Below are 27,544 nucleotides of genomic sequence, written 5' to 3' on the forward strand. Positions count from 1 at the left end.
CAGTATATTTGTTTTTCTGATTTTTTTTTAATTAGTGGTATGCACTAATGCCTCAATTGTGAGGTTCACTTTTCTAATCTAATGTGACTGCTTTTGCATGCTCTCCACTCATTTCTCCAGGTACTCCAGTTTCCTCCCACATTCCATCAACAGTCATGTTATGTTTGACTTCATTGCTTTAAACTCCTTTATGAATGTTTTTATATTCTTGAGTTATATAGAAAGTCAATTTGAATAAAAAGTCAATTGCAGTGATAATTTCGTCAAAAAATTGTCACCATAATTTTCGTCAATTTATTATTTTTTTTTAGACGTAAATCAAACGTAGCCTAAAATAGAAGCCATTCACTGAGATGATCGCGATAACTGCAAATGACAATTTCTTCAATGACTGAAACGAAAATGAAAACAGTGACGAAACGTCACACAATCAGAAGGAATGAAACACGGGATGGAGAAAAGAACCGCTCAGAAACAGTGCAGTGTTCACTTCACTTTATTTAATGTTCAAACATGTTTACATCTGTTGTGCAGCTGTAAGATTGGTCTCAATGATGCACTTTTATTTAGGTGAAAACTAAGTTATATTATTGTCAGTTCAACAGGTTTCATTGAAACAAGTAATAAAGACACTTATTAAATAGGTGCGTTATAATTTTCTGTATAAAAGTTGAAATGTATGCTGAAGGAAAATATCAACTAAATTGTCAATTTAGTCGACTAAAATTGCTCTTTTTTTGTTGACTAAAATTGGATTAGAACTAAAATACAATCAGATGACTAAATTCTGACTAAAACTTCAATTAATTTTAGTCAAATAAGACAGTACCTAAAATTAGTTCAAATTCCTTGTCAAAATTAACACAATCGTCATTTATTTTTTATTAAATCTTCCTGTCTGTGGTTTATGATTTATCAGTTGGAGTAAGATAATATTCTTTTCATGGATTGTTATGTTTTCACATACAGTTGAATGATCCTGTTCACTGGAAAAGGTGCGTTGGAGCAGGAAAACATCCAAAACCTGCAGGACTCTGGCCCTCGAGGACCGAGTTTGGACACCAATGTTCTAGAGGCTTTGCAGATTGTTTAATTTTTTACAACTATTTGATTATATTTCCAGCAGTTTTCAGAAAGTACAAATAAGTAAACTATGGAGAAGAAATATTGATGTATTGATTGAAATATTGGTTCAACTATGACAGAGCGTTTGAAAAAGAATATTACTTGATTAATCTGTTAATGTATCTTGCTAAGTGTTATATTTATAACTGTAAATGTGCAAAATCAAAGCCTTTTTTTTCTGTTTATGAAAGAGATTGATTTATATTTTCAGTCCATTTCTACTTCCAAAAATAAGAAGGCTGTCAAGACCTTGATTTTCTGTTCTCATTTTGGTATTTTTAATGTTTCTTAGTTTAAGACCCCTGGCAACTTTTATTTTATTTTATTATTGTTATCTTTTCTTTTTTCCCCTTTTTCTTTACTGTTTGTGCGATGATGATTTTTTTGTTTTGTATTTGACATGTTTGGCTTTTACAATTTGGTCAATAAAGTTATTTAAAAAAAAACAAACGACACGATTATGCGACGGCCATGTTGGCAGGGGCGACGTTATCATCAAAGGCATTAAACTTAAATTCAAATCATAACTTGCTCATTTTCACCTTATTTTGATGAGGGTTTTTATTATTATTATTATTATTATTATTATTATTATTATTATTATTATTATTATTATTATTGTTTCAGCAATACAGAATGAAGAAAAGGGAAAACATCATTTATTTTTACTTATTACTGCCACACATAATAGTAAAAGGCGTTTTGTGCAACAGTATGTTGCACATATGCAGGCATGCATCCCTTTCCTATGATCAACACACGCACACACACAAGCGCGAACGTCTCTGCCCCGACTAGCTTAGCATAGCCGCAGGCATGTGGTTCAAAAGGGGCGTGTCTATCTAGTATGAGGCTGAGCATAGTTTACGACAGGTCGGCAGTGGGCGCGAGAGCTAACGTTTCAAATAGAAGCAAAACGAAAGTGTGTTGGACTACCGGTTAAAATGCATCCCAGTCAGAAGTTAGTCTGCGTGCTTTGTCAAAGGGCAGGAGAGACGGAAATAACCGCCGCACTGTTAACCAAAGACGATGTCACGGCCCACCAGAACTGTTTGGTAAATATGACAAATGCTCAACAAGTGTGTGATTCTGTTAGCATTCACAAGGAAGAAAAGTTCGCTAAGTGTCATATATCAGGAAAAGACTCGGCTTCTTCATTCATTTACCTATATGTCTATTATTTCCCCGAGCTAAATAAATGTTAGGCGAATTATTAACCTTAGAGAAATTTACATTTTGACACATTTTGTATTAGGTTACTGTTTTAAGTTATAACTATATATTGTTGTTTTGGTTTTGGTTTTTTTTAAATCAAATTCGACAAGTTACATGAAATTGGTGGGTATTCGTACTGCACATTGCTGTGAAGAATTACATTTAGTTTCTTGACTGCTGATGCAGCACACAGGGGAAATATAAATTATGACAGGATGTGGGCTGCATAACTTTGTGTCCACCCACTGACCTGGTGTCCACCCCACTGATCTGAATATATGGTTGGATAGCCGACAGGCCAAGACTTTTGAAGCCACTTAGCACTTTAGCTAAATATGTATAATATATGCCACAGGGAATTCAGTCAGGTGTTGCCTTGAGCCGGCAAGGGCGCGCTCTCCTCTCTCCTTTCCTGAAAAGCTGGAAGGCGTTCTCGTGGTCAAAGCATACTTAACATCCACTTGTTGACTTTTTGGGGAAGTGGTTCTGTTCCAAGCAAATGCAAAATATGACTTTCATTGCCATTATAACGGGAAGTGGGTGTTACAAAATACTGAAGAGGAAGTGGCTCGCTCACAGACATATTGTCAAAAATAAGCAGCTAATGATGATGTTTCATTTTAAACTTGATGCATGGGAAGATAATCGTAACCCTCTCCATACTAAGCTACTAAAAATAAATACATTTTCCATAATGTCTCCCCTATAAGCGTAATTACTAAACCTCATTGTTGTTTTTTTCTGCGTGGCAGTTGTTCTCTTCAGGTATTTACTGCAAGGATTCACCTCTGTTTGACGACCTCTTCGGTTTTGACGTGGATGATGTGAGGAACGAGGTGAAACGTGGAAGCAAATTGGTAGTTAAAACAATATTTTCTTAATAAAAACAAATCAACAGCACTTGAATATGATCAATTATTTCTTTCAGCTGTGTACCAAGTGTAGAAGAAAAGGTGCCACGGTCGGTTGTGAGGTGAGCAGATGCAAGAAATGCTACCACTACCCTTGCGCTATGGAAGACGTGGCCAAAAGCGTTGTGGATAACGCCAAAGGCAAATATGTGTGAGTCCAGTCAGCGTTTGCTGGTGTTCATCCACAAGATAAAATAACAAATGTTTTTGTACACCGGTCAGGCTGTTTTGCTTCAAACACAGCACACATGAACAACAGAGTAAGTCCTGGCCATCCGCCTTTGCATTGTGAACTGAATTTAACACGATTATAAAGGAATGTGTTTTTATTCAATAGGAAATGGTGACTCATCCTCGGATGAATATGATGTTGTCCCGTCTGGATCAGCAACTAAATCAAGTTCTGCAACTAAGGTTAGTTGGTTAGATTGACACTTAAATACTGATGCACTTTTATTCACATTACACAAATACTGCACAATTTAATGTGCTCTAACACAGGAATATTTCAAATATTGTATTATTGAAGAATATACTGTATAAATAAGATAAACTATCAAAGTCACAACATAAATTTTCTTTTCAATATGCTCTATGCGCCCCCACTAATCTAAACAAGACAATTTGATTAATATTAAAATGAATTAAGCAGTAAAATCAACCTGTTTTTGTCCATCTCTACAGAGGGCCAAAGATGTTATATATTAAAATTAAATACAAAATATATATATTTTTGTAGTTTTTATTTACATATATATATATATATATATATATATATATATATATATATATATATATATATATATATATATATATATATATATATATATATATATATATATATATATATGTGTGTGTGTGTGTGTAAATAAAAACTACAAAAATATATACATATTTTGTATTTAATTTTTGAATTGTATTTTTATATCTGTTTTTATTTACACTTTTATTTATTTATTTTTAGCATTTAAAAAAATATATACATATATTTTTATTTTTATTTATTTATTTTTTTGGTCCTCCATATATCTCAGGCAGCCATTTTGTAACTTGCTGTCAGCTGAAAATGACATCGCTGTTGCTCAGGTAATGACCAACCACGGCTCACCTGATTTCTGGGTTTGGTCATCAACATGATATTGGCAAGTTGAGCCGTTGGTTTAAAAAAAAAAAAAAAAAAAAAAAGTAATCATTAAAGATTCAAAAACACTTGAATATGAACAATTAAACCTGGTGAGCCGTGATTGGTCTTTACTTGACACACATACACTATGATGCCATTTTGTGATGATTAACTTCAGTCCTACCACCCTGAACACGTGAATCCATATGCATTGTGGATTATGTTATGTTTGCCTGTGGTCTTCAGTACTGTATTTTCATGTTTTGGATATATTTTCTTACTCGGAAAAGCATTTGATTACACTTTTTCTTTTTTTTTCACGCATTTATAGAAAAGCACACTGTTCTCTATCGTTGTGGCAAAACCAGGAGAAGTTATCAACCATTTCCGACTTGTATCCAGGTTAAATGTGACTGGGGGAAATCAAAGACGTGTTGTACAAATAATCAAGCTGGTTTTTGGTGCAAAAAGCAGAGACATATTTGTATAGTGCAATCTACAGACTACGTCGGTAATACTTGCCGTTGCGTGATGACGTCAGTTTTTAAAGGTGGAATTGAATTAGTTTGAAACAGCCTTGTAAAGATGTACCTGAAGGTGCGACTCTTGTTTTCGGTTGCCCCATTAATGCTGCATTTTGGAATGATCTTGAAAATTATCAAACGTGCAAAACAAAATACAGAAATGCATTTGGTTTGGACAGGAAAAAAAATTATCACTCTTATGCACCTCAACGTCGTTTGCAATCAAAGAAGTACCGTAAGTTTGTATAAGCTGTTAGCAGTGTTGTAGCGATTAGCGAGTGTTATTTAGCGTCTGAAGACTGACAATGGACGAACACGCGAATATTGCATCGGTTTCTTCACCAAAAGCAACCTCCCAGTCCATGAGACATGCAAAATGGCGGGCAACTTTGAAGTCTGTTTCGCCCATGCTGAAAAAAGTTCATGTACTCGGGACCCAGCTCGTCTCGATTTGTTGAGCACTCATTTCTATTTTTTTTATTTATTTATGATTTTCATGTTTTTACTCTGCCTCCCCCTTTTTAAAACAGAGACAGTTGATTCTCACTGACATGTAAGTGTTTCTAAAACTAGTTTTGTTTTGTTTTTTTCCTGTATGTGTGCTGTGTGATATATCGCAATGCATGGCCTGGCATGCTCGCTTGCAATCAGTTTAACACAGGGGTGGGCAACACTTGGTCTTGTAGATCATATCCAAACCACGGGACCATGTCGCCTATAATGCAATTCTCAAAAATAATATACCCTGATGGGAACTGTTATTAAAAAAAAAACAAAAAACATTTAAACCAAATATTCATAACATATAATGAGAATATGTCCATAGAGGACTTTAGGGAAAAGGTTCCCCACCCCTGCGTTTAATATCTTTGCATTAATATAGCATGAAGGGCACTGCTAATGTTTTCTCCAGATCTCCAACAGTTTACATAAAATTAAAGCCACAACCTTTGTTTCTTACTGACTGATATGAAATCAGACTTAAACTTTTCTGTTTTACGTCAAATAGTTATTTTTTCACTTTGCTAAATGCCAGAATGTGACTTTTTTCAGTATTGGTTTTTATTGCATTTTTATTTTCATGTGATTTGCAACAAATCACATGGTTAGCCGTGTGAGTAAACTGTGCTGCTGTAAACTGAGGCAGACAAATTCTTCAACTGTAACTACCAGTTCCAGTGAGGCGGCTGGGGTTGATAGGCCTTTTCTCACCTGAAGTTCGCTGATGCTGATTGCTGACCCAACTGTAGTAATTCCATAAATGAAATCAACATGCTTTTTTTTTTTTTTTTTTTTTTAATATTAACTCATCTTTTCAATTTTATCTACCTAACTGATCAATCATCATTGATCTTTTACCGCGCTGGGCAATTTTTTTTTGCCTTGACATATCAGAAAATGTTAAATACAGTATTCAGTTCATTTATTGTACTGCAAAAGACACTCATAACAAAGGAAAAAGTAACTACACAGTAATATTTTCTTAAAGGCTTAAATAATGCTAACAAAAAAATAATATTGCGACTTTAGTTCTAATATTTTCAGGCCATGGGTAGAGATGAGACACATCATATTTAAATTATGGCAGTACTTGACGACACCACATGGCATTTTTATTGCAAAATAGACCAGAAAACAACTAAAATTGAACAGTCCCATGTTACTGCAGGGTCACAGTGATTAAGTACATTGTTCAAAATTTGTCAAGATAGCGCTGCTTACAGTATGTCATCATGTTGATACTTAATAGTTTTTTTTTTAAAAATCCCAGGGAATTTGATTCCATTAATATTTGCACTAATATTTACGTCGAATCGAAGGAAGGATAATGATCAGTAGCTGGTGGTTTTGACTGTTCTATACTCCAGTCCGATAGGTGGCGATAATGCATGTTAAACGCTGGTTTGCAAACCGCACAATAAACTCAAGAAGAATCTTTCCGGCTTCGGCGACCCCCTGTACTACACCTGGCTGGAGCTGAGTAAACACGTGCTTTTTTTGTGTGCTTACTGGAGCCGTGAAAGAAGTAGTCGCGGAGAAACAAACATGGGGAAGGGAGTGGAAATTTTAAATGGACATTTTTATTTTAAAATTCTTCCAGACGGCGAAATCGACAAAAGAAAAGCTTTTTGTAGGCACTGCAATATTGGCTTGAGTTACCACCGGAGTACATCCAGTCTGAGATACCACCTGAATGCATTGCATACCGTTGATGTCAGAAATCCATATAGGGAAACAACGGGTGAACCCAATCTTTGGCTGACTCCGTTAGATGAAACGTGTGGGATAACGACAGAGAAACAAAGGCACGAGGATCTAACAAATGCCATAGCGAAGTGGTTAGCTACAGACTGCAGGCCGATTAGTGTTGTGGACGATGTCGGTCTGAGAAACGTTTTTAGAATCGCAACAAATGACCGCAAGTATGAGATTCCCTCAAGACACACCATAACAAAAAGACTACACATGTTGTATGAAGACGAGAGGACCGCAAAAAAGACAACTTCACATGAAGAGAGGACCGCAAAAGAGGCAACTTCACAACATGCACCCTCTGAAAGGTTGGGTTTTCTTTCACTGGTCATATTGTACCGAAGAAGACAACTTCTGTTCCCCGACAAAAGTAAAATGTTACCAACTAATTTGATATTGTCTTGGAATTGTATATATTTTTTTAGATGCTGTGAACGAACGCCACACGTTTTGCCGACGTTAGGTGCCCAACAAATAGCCTGACGTAAAATTAAGCACCGAACAGCGTGCCAAAACGCAGTAGTAATAGGGAATTTGCGACAATCATTCTTCCCAATCTTTTTTTTCTCTCCATTGTTTTCCCATTAAAAAAAAAAAAAAAAACTGAATGAAAACGTTGTCGAATAACCCGGTGGTGGTGCTATGCAGCTATGTCATAACGCGACGACTCTCTTGTAATCATAATCACGGATTTCTTATGCAAGTCCGTAGTAATAATGCAGTTATATTTTAGGAGACAACAGAAGTTAGAAGATTTAGATTCAGAAGATTTAATATCCTGGCAGTGTCGCGGTTTGACATATCAGTGAGTCCTTATAGAAATAAAGGTCTTTGTTCACAATTATGTCATTGTTTAAATGAAATTTTATGCAGTAAAAGTACTCGTAGATTGCAATTAGTGAATACTCGTACTGTTGTCGGGACAAAAAATATCAAACATCCCCAATCGTGTATAACAATGTGATTAATTTTCTTTGCTCTCGTGGATTATCGAGATTAAAACATTTAATCGCACATGCATGTATACTACCTTAGACCACGGTGACCCCCGCCCCCCAGCCCCACCCCCCAAAAAAAGAAAAAGAAAAAAAAAACAGTGCAGACCTTTACCCAATGGTCTACAGATACTGAAAGTGGGTAACATAAGTATAGAAAGAATTGTTTATGAATTGTTGCAACATGTGTGTGTTGCAGGCAAGCCAGCATGTCCTCCAAAAAAAGGAAGGTTATGTCAGATTCGTCAAGTTCAGGTTGTGGCTTTTTCAATTTCCTATACTGTAACCATAGTACTTTGCTTTGAAATTGTCCTCTGCCACTGTGACGCTCTGGTGTCCCTCAGGGATGCAGAGTCCCCCTGCCCCTTCTTTTGCAACAGTTGAGGGCATTATGTCGCCATGTTAATTGGATGCCATACCTTTTTCTTCCACAGGTGATGACGGGCCCCCTCAAATTTTAGCCCCCATTGAGGATTCCGATTTAGATGAAAGTTTCAACTTAAAGCCGTGGCAAGTGAGTAGTGTAATTTTAATGGCAGCTTCATTTGAAGATGACATTTATTGACGTAACATCCTTTCATTTCCTTTTCTTTTTCCTGCACTTTGGTCAGCGTGTCAGGTATGGTCATGAACACTAGGGAAGCTATGGAAAAGGATTATGTAAATAAGAGACAAAGAAGAAATTAGTGTGAGACAGTGAGGGGGGGAAAGTAGGTGAAACTGCATGACTGCTATGTTTCACTTCTACATGTTACGGAATACGTATGTGTGCTGAGGTACAAACAAAGATGAAATAGATCAGCTTCTTGCCAAACAAGGTTCTAAGTGTCAGCCTTAAACACACGATAGAATTCATAAAAGAATTTGTCGCAAAGTTTGCAACTGGTTTCCCTCTTCTCAGTTGTTGTTCTAATGCAGATGTTCCCGCAGGATGCCGATTCCCAAAGTCTGCTTAATCCTGAGGAGACGGCCACCGGGATGCCATCCGCCAGTGTGACAGAGGTGAAAGTTGAGAAAGGTAGAGTTCTGGGTAGAGATTTTTACCACGTTTTTTATCTGTATTTTTATTTATTTTTTTAGGCAAAAAAATAAATAATGAAATGGTACAATAAATTCAGAGAGAGAAAAAAAAACGTTTTTCCTTCCCCCCTCCCAAATACTGTTGGCGATATTTAAAAAAGATCACAATATTGTAAAAAGAAGAGCTCATACTAAAAAAAAAAAGCACAATATTGTGCTTTTGTGCATAACAACAATGCATATAAACCACTTACTATCTCTAATAACAATATTGAGGCACTTACTTGCTAATGCAAGCACACATTGATCGCTTCACAAGCAAATTAGGTTCCCCTTCATCTGACAATTAGCATAGATTTTAAACATAGAAGGCCAAAACATCCCTAATAAAAATTTAATTGCACTAATAAAATAGCCACTAGAGGGTGCTAGATCTGCAAATCAACCTGACTTTAACAGATGTGTTCCTTTTAAATATTGTGAACATGACAACGACGATATTGTGGCAGTTTTAATATCACGATATCACAATATTGCCCTTATCGTGACATTCCTAGTAAGCATATAATTCATACATGTACGTTAGGCAAGTTGTAAAATGTCTGAAGTCCTTTTGTTTGTTTAACAAATTTAAAACAATAAATAATAAATTACTAAGTACTGTAAATGTATAGGATCAAGTGCTGAGAAACGTTTCTTGGGAGGAGCAATATGGTGGCCTCGCGACTTTAAAAGTCTTGGCCTATCGGCTATTCAGATCACTGGTTTGTCGTCTTTGCTGATTGTTCTTCTCCGATTTCGGTTAACTCCCTATGGCAGCGCTACAGTGCCACTCCAGACTTGTCATATATAAGTCTTGAGACGGTTCTGTCTGTACAAGATTTGTTTCAGCAACGAAGCCAGCTTTGCTTCTGTATAAACAGGGCCTTGGTTTCCTGCCGGTTGATTAGAAGCACCTGTGGCCATAGCCAAATTTGAATTTGGCACCTCGGTATACCAAAACACCTGACGACCAAATGTAACATGTCACAGAGCCCAGCTTGGACGCTGCCACCTTCTGGAGACACTGCAACACGGCGGGATGCACGGACGCCATCTTCAGCGATTTCCTCACCAACATGACGGACGTCTCCCAGAGGATCCAGCAGGAGCAGGCCAGCCAGGAAGGTGAGCGGCGCATGTCGATGGGAGCGTTCGATGGCTTCGCGGCAGGCGTGACAAAGACGCGTGTCGTGTCGTTGTCTCTGCAGATTTCGACGTGGCGTTCAAAGTTATGATGGCTTCTGGGAAAATGACACAGCTGCTGAGAAAACAGCTCAAAGGTGACGTGGTTGAGATGTTAGCGACATGAAGTGCAACATGAGACTTCATCCACATTGCTATTTTCACATTCATTAAAATTTGTTTTTGCCCTCATAATTATAACTTTTAAAATGTTTTATTTCAAGCACATTTCAGAAAATCCAAAGACACTGAATAAAAAATTTGTGATTGATAACATGCACAGAAAAGGAGTAAAATTACCGTAGTTTCTGTAATTTTTGTAATATTATCCTCAGTTATGTTTTACCCAATTATGAATTTAATTACTTGCAGAAATTTTAGGAATTAATTTAGCTTGTTTTTGTTTTTTTTAAATCAGGCTTTTAATTTAGTATGACTTTCTTTTTTTTTTTATGTATGCATTTTTCAATGCCATTATGGCTTAATGTCACAATGTCCCTTTTGTGGTTTTGATAGAGATGGAGCAGAAACACGTGTTGGCGCAAAAGTCAGTGGCAACGATGCAGCAAGTCATGTCTTTGCTGAGGAGTTGATCGCCTCTTTGCTGCATTACGGTAAACAACGCATGTCTCATTTCAAATGTTTGACATGAGCATTTTTAGCATCCTATCGTCACTGCCATCTTTCTGTGTGTTTACTTCCAGAGCTTGTTTACATCACTGACCCCTGTCAAGAAACTATTTGGTCCTCGCTTGAAAACTCATCCTACAAACTTTATGGGGCTCGCTGCAGAATAGAATGGACTAGTTTGCGCAAGGAAGGATTGCGTTTCTGTATTCCTCTCGCACAATCTGCTTTGTAACATTTCCACACATCACACCTGGGGTCCTTTTCACAAAGCAGGTTTAGTGAGTCTGTTGACCCTGAAATGCAGGAAACTGTTTTCCATTTCAGAAAGAGAGGTAAGTGAAACCAGAGGAAAAGAGGTAACTCTAGCCTGTTTCATAAAAAGAAGTAACTTAAACTCTCGGTCAGTTACCGTAGTAACAGAGTCCATGAACCTAACCTGATCGTAAAAGGTTTATCACAATAACCCTCGGATTTCTCTGTCTCCGCCTCCTTTCAGCCACACACGACATTTCATTTCCTCATTCATTCAGTCAGGTGGTGAATTTGGGTGGAACATAGTCCGTTATTTAAAAAAAAAAAAAGAAGAAAATCAATAGGCCTATATTAAAACACTTTTTTTCATGAAGTCCTTTTGACAAATGATCCCGTTGATGAAGGTGCGCTCGAAAATAGAAAAGGAGAATTGTTGAACCAAATTAAGATTACAAATTGAATTGTTAACTAACAATGAAATTGCTTCAATTGGCAACATATAATTGAATTAAATTTCAGTAAATACATGAAGATTAATTATGAATTAATTAAACTTAATAAATTCACTTTGGATGAACACATTGAATAACATGATTGAATTAAATAAACCAAAGTGAATATGTTATGTTTAATTATGAGTTCATTCTGGATTAATTTAATTCAAGTGAATATATTAAGTTAAATGAACTCATAATTAATGAAACTTAATATATTCACTTTGAATTGATTTAATTCAATTGTGTGTTGCAAATTAGCAACAGCATAGTTGTGCAGAGAATTAAATAGTTGTCATGATGTAGTTGACCAGACAGTCATTGATGCGGTCTTTTTACTGTGGTGGTAACTCCGAATGGAACGACTCTGAGTTGATCAAACAAACTCAAATCAGCTGTCCTGGAACCGAAAATGCAGAGTTTCCTATCTTAGGGTAGGTCAACTCGCTGTTCAGGGTTAGTCTGTTTGTTGAACCTGCTTTGTGAAATGGAACCCTCAACTCCATCTGTTGCACACCTCGTTGACTTGAACATTTTCTCTCTTGCTCTCTGGAAAAATATCCTTTGGTGTTCCCGTAGGCACATTTGGTCAATCCAAATAATTTATTTTGTGGTTCCTCTGCCTTTTTATTTTTGTTGTAATTGGTAATTCAATATATTATTATTACTAATAGAAATCATACACATAACTTGTTTTTTTAACAATTGTCAGTACTGCAGAAAAAGAAAGAAAAAGGCATTTGTGTACTGCTGTAGATGAGGGAGATTATCTTGAATACAGCAATCAGTTATTTGCAAAGTCTAAAATGATAAATGAAAGATATTGCGGAACTTCAAATAGTGCAACTTCAATAGGAAGCCAGGAAAACATTATGACCAACAATTTTAAGAGACATGGCAAATTGTTGAATCAAAAAATGCCTGACTACAATAAAAAAAAAAAAAAAAAAAAAAAAAGTGTAATAATAGAGTGAAACTATGGAACGGGGCTGAGTATGGAGCTGAAAGCTGTAAACATCAACCAGTTTAAAAACAAATACACTCAAATGATCTTTTCAAAATAGGACGAAGTAGTTTCAATATGAATGTATTTTATTACTATATGGAACAAAGAAATGTATACTTGTATCAAAAAGTGTATGTCCCCTTTGGCCTACTGTTTTTTTTGTATTTTTGTCACACTTGAATGTTTCCCATCAAATACAGTAACTGTAAATATCAGTCACACAAGTACAACATGCCATTTTTTAAATGACGTTTTTTATTAAGTGAGAAAAAAAAAATCCAAATCTACATGGCCTTGTGTGAAGAAGTGATTGTGGGCCACAATCTTCAGCCGCAACTGCAATTGTGCATTTTCTTGAAGTGGCAATGTGTCTTTGACATCTCTGGAGATATTTTGGTCCACTCTTCCTTGCAGAATTTCTCAAATTCGGCAACATTGGAAGGTTTTCCAGCATCAACAAACAGCCTTTGAAAGGTTATGCCACCGCATTTCAAGCAGATTCAGGTCTGAGCTTTGACTAGACTACCCAACAATATTTCCCCTTTGATTTTGGATATGTATTTTTTTTTAATACCAAAAAAGGAGAATGTTATCCTTGAGAAATTAGTGTTTACTTTTATTGTATTTGAATGGTTATATTTGTTTTGTATATGGTAGGTTTTTTCTTTCCTTAATAGCCAAGATATCACTGATACTGTACATTTGTGTTACCGTGTAAAATATTACCGTACACATATTGACATTCATATAAAGTAATATAGTATCATGAGGTAGTGCTTTTACTTCATCCTACTTTTTATTTGGAATATGTACAACTTTTTGTTTTTTTGTTTTTGCCATGTTCAAAATAAAGAATAGAATTAAAAAATAAATTCAGATTCTGTTTAATGGTGTAAATAAATGCTCCAAATCTACTTTATGACCTTTTTAAAATAATGGAGTCTTGTTTCTTTTTGACAAAACACACAAACAAAAATAGTATGTATTAATTTCATATCTGGTAGAATGTTCTGTGTAAGGACGCTGCCAATTTTAGCAGAGGGTGGGGTGTCCAAAATATGACATAGGCCATTATGTTAAAAGGGTGACGATTTGTAACCCATTACTATAAAAATGACAAATGCAAAAATTACACATGCAAATATTTCCAGATATCTGCAATTCAGTAAATAATGACTATGAATGATATCAACCTTTGACCTGATCGTTCAGATGTCATTTGGTGCCAACAATGCTACCCTCGTAATCTGGAGATGGACCAATATAGGGGGCGGGGCCCTGTTGTAAAACTGGCCATTTTGTTGTGTTCAAAAGAGAACGGGATTCACACCTACTTCAGGTGGTCTGGTCCTTGCAGGTCACTTATCCTGCATGTTTTAGATGTTTCCCTCCTCCAACACACCTGATTCAAATAATCATCTTATCAAGCTCCAGAGAAGCCTGATAAGGAACCTAAAAATGTGAATCACGTGTTGGGAGGGAAACTTCTAAAACATGCACGATAACAACAAAATTATAACGTAACAAAAGTAATACTATACAAATGACAACTATAAAAATGGTCCAGTTAAATTCCTAAGTAAATAAATATGAGGAAATTGAATATTTCTTTCTTTGCCTCTTGTAACAGACCAAACGTGTGATAAACTGAGGTTCAATCTTGAAGTCAGTGCTGTGCATGTAAAAGTGTATAGAAAGCCAGCTGAAGGTTTTTGGACTGTTGCACTCTTTTCCCTGACTAGTAAGACCCTCAAGCTTTTTATTGGTAACCCACTGGCCGTTCAATATTCGTCTTAAGGCAACTCTGCTGTACTAGGATACTATTAACATAACCGCTTGGATATCAAATGTATGCTCAAAAACATGGAAATCTGGGCATTTGATATCCTAATTTGAATTATGTATGAAAACGAGTGCGCCTCAAAAAAAATAAAACAAGTTAAGCAGTTTGAGCACTTATTCAAGATCCTTCATATCCACCGTAAGATCTGTATACTCCTTGTCTTCAGTTCGAAAAAGTTAACGGACAAAGTGATGTTAGAACTATAGACTACTTAAAGGGATAGTGTGTAGGATTTTGTGCCATCTAGTGATAAACTAAAAGAATGCAAATGAAGCACACGCAATACAAGGTGCCTCAGAGAGATGACACTTTGACAGGCTACCACGATTACTACACTCGCAAAGTTCTTCTCCGGGTATCCGGAGCAGAAGTGTGGCAGCGAAACATGTCGGCCTCCTGGAAGGCACGGCGCAGCCTATGTAATCTTAACGACTAAAAATAGACCTACGATTGTATTTTTAAAAATGAACATTGATGTAATAGAACATATATTTTTTGCAGATAATTGAAATTAAGTCTTTGATCGCCAAAAATGTTGTATGACGTATGCTAAAATCCTAATGAATGCCGCCATAAATATTAATTGACGTTTACTGTTTTTGTGGGTTATTTTTTATTTTATATTTTTTTCTCAATGGGTAGTGCAACGTCTTTGTGCAGCACTGCCTTGTGAATTGGGCTTGTAAAAAAAAAAAAAAAAAAAATAATAATAATAATATATAAAAAAAAAAAAAAAAAAACAGCCACTAACTATGGCCAGCATTGTATCTCTTTTCAGTGGGATCACTATATCGCAAATTACAATGAAACATGACTGATCAAATCAAATAACATTTTCAAGGATTACAAAATTTATCAAAGAATTCACAGAGCGCCACTAAACAAAAAATATTAGTGTCAAAGTCACTATTTTGCACACAATGTATCTTTTCTCAATTTTCGTTCAATGTCACTCAAATGACCTATTTTCAAATGGTCATTACTAAAGAACAGAATAAGGTAGAAACATCCTTTTTTTCTAATGAAAGAATGGAATGAGATATTTCATTTGGTACCCACATTGTATATGTAGTAAAAACACACAATATACTGTTTGATTTTAAAGACGAGTTAAAATGCTCAAAATCGGCTAGCGCTGTCAGGGTTGTTTTTTGGATAATGTGCGGCAGTCAAAGAGTTAATTGTGGTATTTTCTTAAATATTAGTTCACCACTAGATAGCGCGAAATACCACACACTGTCACTTTAAATGTTTAATTATTAGGAAAAAAAACATGTTACTCAAACCCTTTTTATTCAAATTGCTACCCTTCTGGATTAAAAAAAAAAAAAAAAAAAAAAGTCAGCAAATAGATGGGGAAAATACATATGGAATCAGCTTGTTTACCAATCAGATGTAAAACAAACACCCGAATCAGACCAAAACCTGCTGTATTATAAAATATAATTACTGTAGCCAACTGTTAAATTAAGTCCTCACACCTTTGAGAACTTTTCAGAGCAACATGAAAATGTAAAAGATAAAATACCCGAAAATGGTGAAAATGACTTAAGGGGAAAAAAAAAAAAAAAAAGTTAATCACTGCATCTTTAACTTTGTGTTTAGACTGAGCATTAATTTGCTGGGTGCTAATTTTCATTTAAAATTCAGAACACTGATAGGATATCAAATGCTGAAACAGCTTGACAAGCCGTTTGAGCTTGTACGAGTACGTGGCTCTTAAGATGGATATGGCATAAATGCTCAAACAACTTTCCAAATAAGTGTTAGGGAAGACATTTGTATCAGCCCACATTGGTCTTAAGCGAAAAGTAGAAAAAGTGCTTCAAGTTCCTTGGTCATTTGAATAATGCACATCTTTGAAATCGGAAGAAATGTTTTTTTTTTTTGAATGACTAATTTCCGGGTCAGTACTTGAAGGCGCCGTAGCGGCTGGCTCGACATATGAAGGCCTTGAGCATGTCGCCATCCATCTGGCTGAAGGCGTCCGTCTGTGTCACTTTAGTCAGGTGGTTGATGCAAAACTTGAAGCAGAAATCCTCCAGATCCTGACAAACAATTGAAATATTACGGTACTCATTTTCTTTTTTTAAACCCGAGTGCACAAAGGCTGACCTCGGCATCGTAGCGCATGGCGGCCGACAGCAGCGTGAAGGCGTTCTCCACCGCGATGCCGTTCTTGATGATGTGCTGGCACAGACGATTCAGACGGTCCTCGCAGTACGACGTGGCCAGGTCCATAAGTTCTGCGCACGGAACAACACTTCAGTTCACAAACGGAGACCGTCCGCGTCCGCGTTTCAGTCTCTGACCGATGGCGTCCTCCGGCAGCACGTCCACGTTGTCGGTGTAGAGGAACTTCAGGAAGGAGCGATACACCGGGAAGGAGAACTGGTCGATTTCAATCACATCCTTCTTGTCTTCGATCCAGTGCGACTGGAACATGGAGCGGAAGTGTTCACACCTGAAGCGGCACGCATAACGGGATCACACCATTTACAAGACAAATGCCATCTTCTTCTTCTGTCACCCTGAAGCAAGTCTGACCTGATCTTGAGAAATGCTTTGTGGACATGGATGTATTTGCCGTCCACGCAGAACTTGAGGTCGGCCGTCCCCGGGTTGTCAAACTGCTTCTTGACAGACTGAGCCACCGTCAGGAAGTCGTCAAACTCTGAAAGAAGACGCGCGAGAATAGAATCCTTTTCAGTGCGTCCGTGAGGTCTCACCCTTGGACAGAAGCCTCCACGTGACCGGGGGCGTGGCAAAGCAGGCGAAGACGTCGTCGGTGCAGGTGAAGTGCGTGAGGTGGGGCAGCAGGATGGACTGCCCCCGGCACTGGCCCCACATGTACACCTGGCCGCTCCGCGTCTTGGCGGCTGACGTGTGCGTGGAGTGACAGGCGGCCACCTCCACGATCCTGAAGAGTAGACAGAAACAGGAGGGACGCCGTCAATTTAAAAAAAAAAAAAAAAAAATGAAATTGAAATGTGGACTCATCAGACCACAGCACATTTTTTTCCTATTTGCGTCAGCCTATCACAAATGTGCGCAGGCTCAGAGAGTATTAATACATATTTGGCAGAGTTCCCCAATTCTGGTCCTCAAGATCTGGAGTCCTGCAGCTTTTATATGTTTCCATCCACAAGCACACCTGATCCATAATAATCAGTTCATCAACATGCCTGATACCAATCCTGATCTTTAGTATCAGTTGCGTTGGTAGGAGGAAACATCTCAAACCGGTAAGACTGCGGCCCTTGAGGCTCTGTAGGCCCTCTCCTGTGAATCTCATATATATATATATATATATATATATATATATATATATATATATATATATATATATATATATATATATATATATATATATATATATATATATATATATATATATAAATTAATGACTAAATAAAAAATGAATAAATTAATATTAAAAAAGTCAGTGTCCAAGTTTTTAAGTCAGGGAAAAGAGATGAAACGTAAGATGAAAGTTTAAAAAAAAGAAAAAAAAATGCCAAAAATGCCAGAGAACTGAATTTAAAAAAAAATGCTGAAAAGAAAATGCTCAAAGTAACCATGAAATGTACACAAACAAAAGAAAGCAGAAAATTACCTTAAAATGTCTTTAGAATTTCCAGAAAGTCAGAAAACAAATGTTTTGTTTGTTTTTTTAAAAGGCACAAAAGAAAATGTTACAAGAATTATAAAATGTCCAAAAACCAAAGAAGAAATCCCAAAAATGACCATAAAATGTCCACAGAATTGCAAAGTCAGAAAATTGATAGTACAAATGCCAGAAAATAAATGTACCGGTAGTAGTAGTAGTAATAATAATAATAATAATAATAATAATAATAATAATAATAATAATAATAATAATAATGCAAAATAAATTTTTGAAAAAAAAAGTTTTTATTTTTAAGCTATGATGTGTCCACTACAGAGGACATTTTTTTAAACTTAAATGCTAGGCTCAAATACAGTTAAAATAATCCAAACAACACTTTAATGTGTTCTCAAGAGTCCTATAGAAAACATGCTAACAACATTTAAAGCCTAAATTTGTTCAATAAAAAGTGTTATACATTTACTTTTCCTCTTCCCTAAAAAGTGCTTGCATTGAGGGAAGCCATTTTCTTTTACGATGCAATCAAAAGTAGCAAAGCCCCACCCCCTACACATTTGGTATCATTGGAAAGCTTTGAATGTCCTATATAGAGCACACAAGGAGGTAATTCAATCGTATGCACTGGGTGGGAGATATTCAGGTTTAAAAGGGTCCACTACAGAGGACAAATTTGAATTGCTGGTAGTCAGGATGCGACATGCAGAAATGTCTAAAAATGTATGAAAAATTATAGACGCACAAAAAAAAAATGGAAGACGAAAGGTAGAAGAAAATGTATTGGAGGCTGCATTTTTTTTTTTTATTACGGTGCAGCTCTTGGGCTCGAATGACATTAAACTAACACACTCTTTCCTTGATCTCAATGTTAAATATTTTGTGGCTCCAGGCAGATTTTTGTTTATTTATTTGGCCTGAAATGTCTTTTGACAGTCAAGGTTGCTGAGCACTGAACCAGTGAGAAATAATAAAGGAGATGTTTCTCGCACCTTCCTTTATCGCTCATAATCTGCACGGGGACCAATTGGTTGATCTTGTTGCCTGTGCCTAGTTGTCCGTATGTGTTGGAGCCCCACGCGTACAGCACGCCTTCATCCGTCAGCGCCAACGTATGCGCATACCCGCACACGATCTGGAGTGGGAACACCAACAACCAACTTTAGGCACACGTTAAAAGGATGAAGATGTTGGCTTGAAATGATTGTGGCTCACTCACCTGTTGTACGTATATAGCAGGCAATTCCAAAATTCGGCAGGGAGACAGCTGGTTGCTGGTATTCCCAATTCCCAGCTGTCCGTTCGTATTGTTGCCCCAACCGTACACCTGCCCAAACGGTCGGGTGAGCGCGTCAGACCCGAACAACGTTCCAACGGAAGCACAAATGCGTCGTCGTCACCTCGCCGTTGTCCACCAACGCTATGGACCAGTTCTGGCCACAGACGATGCTGACCACCTTCTTTTTCTCAAGGTAGTAGGGAATGAGGCGCGGGTAAGACTGAAGGGCCATGTTACCGGTGCCCAGCTGGCCGCAGTTGTTGTAACCCCACGTCACCACCTGACAGGAAGGGGGAGGACAAGAGGAGTCACGTTATTGGGTCTACCTGTACAGATAAAAAATACAATAAAATAATGACTGTGAAATCTCATGTGAAATCTATAATACATGCGATCAATTTTTTTTAATTGGTTTTAGTTTTAGAAAGATTGACATTTAAGACAATTAATTGATAATTCATTTTAGGAAGTCAAGCAGGCTTTGCATTTATTCTCGAAGAAAAGTGAAACAAGCTTGTTTACTGCTAATAGTGCCTAATTTTCTGAATGTTTTCTGAGATTTGAAATCTGTCTACTTTAGATTGTCTTTTTGAATTAATTTCAGTAGTTTTGTAAAATTGTTATGTTTGCAAGTATGCCTTGACTGTAGTTGTCATCTGTTTTGTGTTGATGGGGAGGCATGACTGACAGACTGACTGATGGAAATAACGCATGTAGCACTTTAGTGTGAAGTACAGAGCACTTTCTCTTGTTTTTATTGTTAGTTAGCTGGAATGGTTTTTAGCTACAGTATTTATTATGTATGTTTTTTTTTATGTATTGGTTTTAATGCCTTTTTTTTTTTTAACTTGCTCATATGCCATTGAATTGCCCCTCGGGGACAAATAAAGTGTTTTTGAATTGAATTGACAAGTTTGACTTCTTTCTGCCTCCTATCATTTCTTTTTTTGAAAGAATTAAATAATTCAATTAAATGAACTTTGCCCATATATTTTGAACAATGAAACAATGTGACGTGACGTCAGCAGCCATTTTGCATTTGAGTGAGCCTGGTTTGTTAAAAAGTGATCAACCTTTTTGCATCAGTATGCGCAGAGTCATTTTTGTCTCTTGACAATTGCAAACATTTCTATTTCCACAATGCAAGTCTTCATTTCCATGATGCATTATATATATTGCTTTCTCCTGTGACTAGCATACAAACCAGGCATATTGTTGTAGTACCTAAACACATTTTATCACATTTTCAATTTAAAATAATCCTCACAAATCAAATAGCGGCAATCCAAAGTCCAATGCTTTTTAATGAGCGGCGGAAAAATGCTGCATTCGAGGAATTGTATCAGTTCCGACTTCAAAGCTTTCGAGGCAAACATAAATACAAGACACGTTTACGTGACGACGTGATTTGGAATGACTGTGTTAACCAGAACAACAAAGAATTTATGGAAATCAGCCATCTTTGTTGTTTACATTTGCTTTGACGGCAAAACTTGGACACCGAGTGGGACAAATCACACTTGAAAGTACAAACCCTCCTCGAATGTAGCACGAGGCCACCATTTTGACTTGCGATGTAATTTCTGATAAGATGCTAATTAGGGCTGAAGGATTATGGAAAATAATTGCGATTTTTTTTTTTTTTTTTTACCAAAAACGGCGATTGCGATATCATGTGCAATTATTTTTTTCAAAGTCCTTTTCAATTATTATTTTTTTACCCAAGAAAAAGTTAATTATAATAAACAATATCTGAGCTATTATATATTACAGGATCTTCAGATAAAGGCAAATGAAGCCTTTTAATATCAGTTGTTTTTTTTTCTACTAGTTACAATTTAACACTCAACATATCCAACTTTTCATGTTGCATGAAACATGACATGTAAACACTCTATTTATAAATAAATAAATTCAGTATGCGTATTAAAAAAATCAAATAAAAGTCACTTCAGTCACTAAACTCATACATGCTAAAGTGCAGGCAAAGTAAAATTATATGATTATATGACGTAACATGTCCGATTTGATTTAAGAAAACACTAGCATTCTGTAGCAATCCTTGTGGGTGGGTCACGGGTAGGGGTGTTAAAAAAAAATCGATTCGGCGATATATCGCGATACTACATCGCGCGATTCTCGAATCGATTCAATAATCGGCAGAATCGATTTTTTTTTTTTTTTTTTTTAGGATTCACACCTTGAGCATGGAAGAATGTTATATGAACGGCACATTAAGCCTTAATATTTTTATTTTAATGCTGTTCAAATGTGAAACAGATTGCAAACTGTTTGTGTACAGTGGCTCACGGTTATAAGCCTCAAGTTTTAGATAAATATATTCATACAAATCTTACAGTGTACATGTACAAATTTACTGATAGTATTTTCTAAATTTGAATGGAAAAAAATCGCAACAATCGACTTATAAATTCGTATCGGGATTAATCGGTATCGAATCGTGACCATTCGTATCGGGATTAATCGGTATCGAATCGAATCGTGACCTGTGAATCGTGATACGAATCGAATCGTCAGGTACTAGGCAATTCACACCCCTAGTCACGGGTTGGGTAGTTTCCTATGGTCTGGACGGTCCATGAAGGCAACACAGGATTTGTTTTGGTATGCTAAGCACGTTCAGAGCTGTTGTGTTCTGGCGTGGCTGCAGCTGACAGAAAGAGTTAAAGAGTTGTTTGTTCACCGCTTGGCCTATTTAGTTCACCAACGCTACAACACATGTACATTAAAAGTTGCTACGACGACGGCGGCGGCATCTAAACGGTGAGTAATGACAACCAATAATTTCGTCCCTCCTAATCTTCATTCATGAACTCGAACGACACAACATATGGCCATATACAGACCTATATAGCCTCAAAATATAGGGCAACTAAAATTTTATGAGGGCGGCACGGTAGTCGAGTGGTTAGCACGTCCGCTTCCCAGTTCTGAGGTCTCCGGTTCGAGTCCTGGCTCGGACCTTCCTGGGTGGAGTTTGCATGTTCTCCCCGTGCCCGCGTGGGTCTTCTCCGGGTACTCCGGTCTCCTCCCACATTCCAAAGACATGCATGGTAGGTTGATTGGGCGCTCTGAATTGTCCCTAGGTGTGCGTGTGAGTGTGGATGGTTGTTCGTCTCTGTGTGCCCTGCGATTGGTTGGCAACCAGTCCAGGGTGTCCCCCGCCTACTGCCCAGAGCCAGCTGAGATAGGCGCCAGCAGCCCCCGCGACCCTTGTGAGGAATAAGCGGTCAAGAAAATGGATGGATAAAATTTTATGAGCCGCTGTCGCACTCTTGTGTGTACAGTACAATCAGTTTACAAAACGGCAGCCGAAAAGTCATAACTCACAACGGTGAAGTGCTGTTTTAAAACCAACCTCAAACAGATTAAAATGTTAGACACTCATCTCGAGGTCTCATGAGAAAAAAAAAAAAAGTTCACTCACCAAAATGACGTGCACTTACGGCGCTCGACTTTAGTTACAGCAGTGACGGTCCTGCTCCCCCATTCTTTCCCTCCTTCCGCTCATTTCAATGAGTATTTAAACCGCAGCTTTCCGCGATTACGTAGTCGCATAATGTCAAACCGCGGTTTAACCGCAAATGCAATTAATCATACAGCCCTAATGCTAATCATGGAGCTGCCACCAGGCACTTTTAGGGCTGTGAAATTCATTTAAATTTAACTACAATTTCACTTATTAGACTTCACAATTACAATATCAACATTAGCATAAAAAAAAACAATAATACTAATTTTGAGTTGTTTAAATTTATACATTTTCCACCTTTTTAATACATTTTGCTTTATCTAAAAGGAACTTGCATAATTATAGTGTTTCAAAGAATTGTATTTGTCTTAATATTTTTTATGTTCAAACATTTTCTTGTTTTGCACCAAAAAAAAAAAAAAAGTAATTTATTCCCCAAAAAATAGTGATGATTAATATTTTCATCATAATCAAGCAGCCCTAACAGTTACTGTATAACAACAATGTAAGCGTAATTAAGTAGATTTTTTTTTAATGTCCTTAATTAGCGATTGAACCCGATTTCACAATGACTTTGTGTTGTTGACGTTAGTGCTTTTGTGGTTTGCAAGACACAGCAAGGACAGTGGCTCAAAAAAAAAAAAAAAAAAATGTTTAGGCAGCAGTTACGCTGCCGAGAATAACTTCAAATTAAATGCGACCAAGGCACAAATGCTCACCACAGCTTTTATAAAAATGTTATTTTTATTATTTAGTTTAGTGTATAGTACAGTGGAATGATTTTATAGCCATTGAGTATAAACATTTGCCCACAATTGCACAATTGATTCATTTTTTTGGATGTCACCAGAATTCTGGATATGACGATTGATCAAGTAATATGCTCGTAGTCTACACAAATAAAAGATCCTACCTCTCCAAGTTCACTGAGTGCCATCGAGTGGTGAGAGCCGCAGGCCACCTCGACCACTTTGTTGTTGAACGGACTAACCAACACGGGCGCTAGCACTTGGTTGGCGTTCCCGTTCCCCAGCTGGCTGTAGCCATTGTGCCCCCATGTAAACAGCTCACCGTCTGAAACCACAAAAGATCAAGATGAGTTGCGGCATCGCGACAGTTGACATGAGGACGACACGTTGGCGATACCCTCGGTGGCCAGCAGCACGTGCGGGCCGCTGCCGTAGCTCATGCTGATCACCTTTCTGCCGCTCAGTAAGTCCAGCTTCTTGGCTACGATAGTGCTCTGGCTGTCTCCAGTGCCCAAGCAGTTACTGCTGTTGAGCCCAAACACATAAACCTGCAACGCTCGGAGCAAATCAGACAATAAGAGATTACAGATTATGCAAACAAATAGCCACATTCATTGTTTGTGTTCAAATATCCGTGACAGGGTTCTAAAACTTTGCCTAACAATGCTAACTTAGCATGTTAACTGGAACTGTGTTTTCCATCAACGTTAGCATTAAAAGGTAGCAGTATAACCATTAGCATGACAACTGTGTTTTCCATTCCATGAGCTACTCTTAAGGTAAGATTGTTAATCACACAAGGTATAATTCTCTTTTTTCTATATACTTAGTTTGAGAGTAAATTCTCCACTCACCTCATCGTCACTGGTGATGAAGAGGGCCTCATTGCCGGACGCACCAAAAACACACACTTTACTTATGGAGGCCCGCTCCTGGGGCTTCAACAGATTGAAGAGGGGCCATTTTGCCACATCCACCATTTTGTCAGCTCAGCTGGCTGTGGGGAACGGTGCAACCCTCAGACAGAGGCCAACAGAGGGAGGCCCGGCAGGTGAAAGGCGCCTGTGCTGCAAACAGAAAAATGTCTCAATATATTTACAATAAACAACCATGCACAGATGAGCGTGGAAAAAGAACACAGAAGGGGTCAGCTGATCGGACCACAGATCAAACAAGAACGAAAGCGCTCACATGACAAACATTACTTTTAGAATACTGTATTTATATTTTAAATTCACTGCCTTTGACAAGTATACTTGTCAATTGTATTTTTTAGAGCGGGGATAAATGGGGGCTAATCTGACAATGCTCCACAGTAAATGTCAAACTTGGAAACAACTTTACTGATGCCCAACCACCGGTAGATGACATCATTGCCCCATTTTATACGAAATAAACACAGTTTCAGAGTCCATGAGAGGAGAAATGGCTGTATTTTGGCAAACCACATTTTTCTACTGTCAATTATAAAAGAACGGGAAGGGAGAAAATGTCTATTCTGTCATTTGGTAGATTTGGTTTATATAAAATTATTGAACGTAATATCACATGGGTATTGAAAATTTTGAAATTTTCAAAATGGCTGGCAGTGAATGAGTTAAAGTAAAAAAAAATAATGTAGCGGGAAATTTCAGTGTTCTAGGGAGCTGGAACGGATTACTGACATTTTATTTCAAAGGGGAACATGTATTTTATATAACGTCGCCATAGAACGACTCTTAAAGGGATACTTTACTTATTTAGCCATTTTTGGCAGTCAAACATTAATATTTTGCCTATAATAAACTTGATGTTTTCATTATTTTTCACGTACAATTAGTACCTTTAAAAACATATTTTGCAACTTGCTGTTGACTGAAAATGACATCACAAGGGCTTAGGTAACCAATCACAGCTCAGCTTGTGAATGTCACATGACCAAACCTAGAAAACAGGTGAGCTGTGATTGGTTACCTGAGCCCTTGTGATGTCATTTTCAGTCGACAGCAAGTTGCAAAATGTGTTTTTAAAGGTACTAATTAACATGCAAAAATAATGAAAGTATCAAATAGACAAAATATTAACTTTTTATAATGGGCTAAATAAGTGAAGTATCCCCCACTGTAGTAATAAAAAAAAATGTTGCAATATGGCTTGTCTGTAGTGCAGATTTTCAGCTATGGTTTGAATGCTAAACACAGGCAAAAGCAGTTCAATAAACATTATGTTTTCACCGTGTAAAAGGACATTTGCATTGTGGAAATATCCGAACTGCCAGGATGTTCGGAATTGTGAATCAAGTAGTAGCTCTTCGCATTAATTATAATTAGTAGCCAGAAGCAAGAGGTACTGTTACAAAAAGGATGGTGACCTGAATGTACTGAATTTGTGAAAATTTCACAGAGGGAGCCATCCCAAAGGGATCAATAAAATCAAGTCTAAGTCTAAGTCTAAGTCTAAGTTAATTGGGCGCTCCGAATTGTCCCAAGGTGTGCTTGTGCGTGTGGATGGTTGTTTGTCTTTGTGTGCCTTGCGATTGGCTGGCGACCAGTTCAGGCTGTACCCCGCCTACTACCCATAGCCAGCAGGGATAGGCTACAGCACCCCCCGCGACCCTTGGTGAGGAGCAAGCGGTTCAGAAAATGGATGTATGGATGGATGGATTAATGAATTTGACTGTATTCACATACGATCCCTTGTAGTCTTGCATGGTAGCGGGACACCGTTAGCGGATGTAGCTAAAAACACAAGCTGTTTGCGTTTGGGATTAGAAAAATATATATACATTTCCACGTCTTTGGCACGCACGCCGTCTATCTATGATGACAGGGGTGGGAGACAATTGGCCATTGTTACGAAAACACTATTCAGCAAACCGGCTGACACCGCAAGGCAAAAGAAAAAAGCCACTGACCGAGGGAGCAGTTGCTAGACTCATCCGCTCGCAAAGCGCCGGCTATGCTAGCTAGCTACTTAGCAGTCAACGAAGACTTGTTTTCGCCAAAAACTTACCTGTTGCAAATGTGCGCGTGAAGCCGCGGGCTCTAGGGAATCGGGTCTTAGGCTACGTTCTCACTTGCAGGGCGTGATGCCCAATTCGGAGTTTTTTGTTTGTTAAATCCAATCTTTTTATTTCACATTACAAAAACAAATGCGACTTCAAGGCGAACGCAACGCGTCGGTGATGTGACCCGCATGCGCAAAAAAGAGCACACGTCGAGTGACGTGTACCCAAAACAAACGTTACGTTGCAGAGTTTACGGAAGTATTAAAAAAAAAAAAAAAAAAGTTTACAAAGCCAATAGACATCTCTGGTGTGACGTCACGTTTTTATTTAAAAAATGTGGTGCAATAGATGTTTTTGTTAAGGCGCCAGTTAAAGTATCAAAAGTTTCATCAGCAGGTTTTGTTGTATTGAAACTGATTTATAAGCATAACTTTACTCCACATTCTGTTCCTATCTGGAGTAATAGATTTATCCTAGTGAAAAGAAAACCTTTGTTTTATCACGATTGGGTATTTGGTCGATCTTGCACTTAATGGATATAAGAGGAGAATTTCTTAGTTTTGATGATTTTGTCACTAAATTTGTTTTAAGATGTACAAAACAACAATATTCAGGGGTAATACATGCTACACCACAAGCTATGGTAAACATAGTGAAAGGAATGTTACTTTTTGACCAAAGAATACAATACCTACGATTCCATCACTCTTTATTGATGAGGTTCATTTTATCGATAACAAATGTACGAATATTGTTTTACGTGGTGGCCTCACACCCAAAATATTTGTATTGCCTAT

The 27,544-nt window shown here is 37.4% G+C and overlaps 2 protein-coding genes across 5 annotated transcripts; one reads left to right on the forward strand and one right to left on the reverse strand.

Moving 5' to 3' along the window:
- Nucleotides 1-2,016: 2,016 nt before the first annotated feature.
- Nucleotides 2,017-13,644, forward strand: phf11 (PHD finger protein 11). Of its 3 annotated transcripts, none has more exons than XM_077537507.1 (13): nucleotides 2,017-2,180; nucleotides 3,093-3,197; nucleotides 3,269-3,402; nucleotides 3,474-3,511; nucleotides 3,589-3,665; nucleotides 5,429-5,451; nucleotides 8,346-8,401; nucleotides 8,581-8,660; nucleotides 9,077-9,164; nucleotides 10,199-10,333; nucleotides 10,417-10,488; nucleotides 10,907-11,004; nucleotides 11,095-13,644. In XM_077537507.1, exons 1-12 carry the CDS (start codon nucleotides 2,070-2,072, stop codon nucleotides 10,981-10,983), a joined length of 996 nt encoding a protein of 331 aa, XP_077393633.1. In that variant the 5' UTR covers nucleotides 2,017-2,069; the 3' UTR covers nucleotides 10,984-11,004; nucleotides 11,095-13,644. The 3 variants fall into 3 exon arrangements, with proteins under 3 accessions (XP_077393633.1, XP_077393634.1, XP_077393632.1); XM_077537508.1 differs by having other exon boundaries at nucleotides 3,093-3,176; XM_077537506.1 differs by lacking the exons at nucleotides 2,017-2,180; nucleotides 3,093-3,197; nucleotides 3,269-3,402; ... (1 more) ...; nucleotides 3,589-3,665; nucleotides 5,429-5,451 and adding an exon at nucleotides 5,768-7,459.
- On the reverse strand, nucleotides 13,008-26,963 carry rcbtb1 (regulator of chromosome condensation (RCC1) and BTB (POZ) domain containing protein 1). 2 transcript variants are annotated; one of them, XM_077537504.1, is made up of 12 exons: nucleotides 26,753-26,963; nucleotides 24,616-24,828; nucleotides 24,159-24,309; nucleotides 23,926-24,086; nucleotides 19,641-19,799; nucleotides 19,460-19,567; nucleotides 19,233-19,375; nucleotides 17,345-17,535; nucleotides 17,163-17,289; nucleotides 16,928-17,079; nucleotides 16,731-16,861; nucleotides 13,008-16,663 (listed from the first exon to the last, which is right to left on the reverse strand). In XM_077537504.1, exons 2-12 carry the CDS (start codon nucleotides 24,739-24,741, stop codon nucleotides 16,523-16,525), a joined length of 1,590 nt encoding a protein of 529 aa, XP_077393630.1. In that variant the 5' UTR covers nucleotides 24,742-24,828; nucleotides 26,753-26,963; the 3' UTR covers nucleotides 13,008-16,522. The 2 variants fall into 2 exon arrangements, with proteins under 2 accessions (XP_077393630.1, XP_077393631.1); XM_077537505.1 differs by lacking the exon at nucleotides 26,753-26,963 and having other exon boundaries at nucleotides 24,211-24,309; nucleotides 24,616-24,660.
- Between the last annotated feature and the right edge of the window lie 581 nt (nucleotides 26,964-27,544).

Source organism: Festucalex cinctus, chromosome 11 (genome assembly GCF_051991245.1).
Source record: "Festucalex cinctus isolate MCC-2025b chromosome 11, RoL_Fcin_1.0, whole genome shotgun sequence".
NCBI classification, from domain to species: domain Eukaryota; kingdom Metazoa; phylum Chordata; class Actinopteri; order Syngnathiformes; family Syngnathidae; genus Festucalex; species Festucalex cinctus.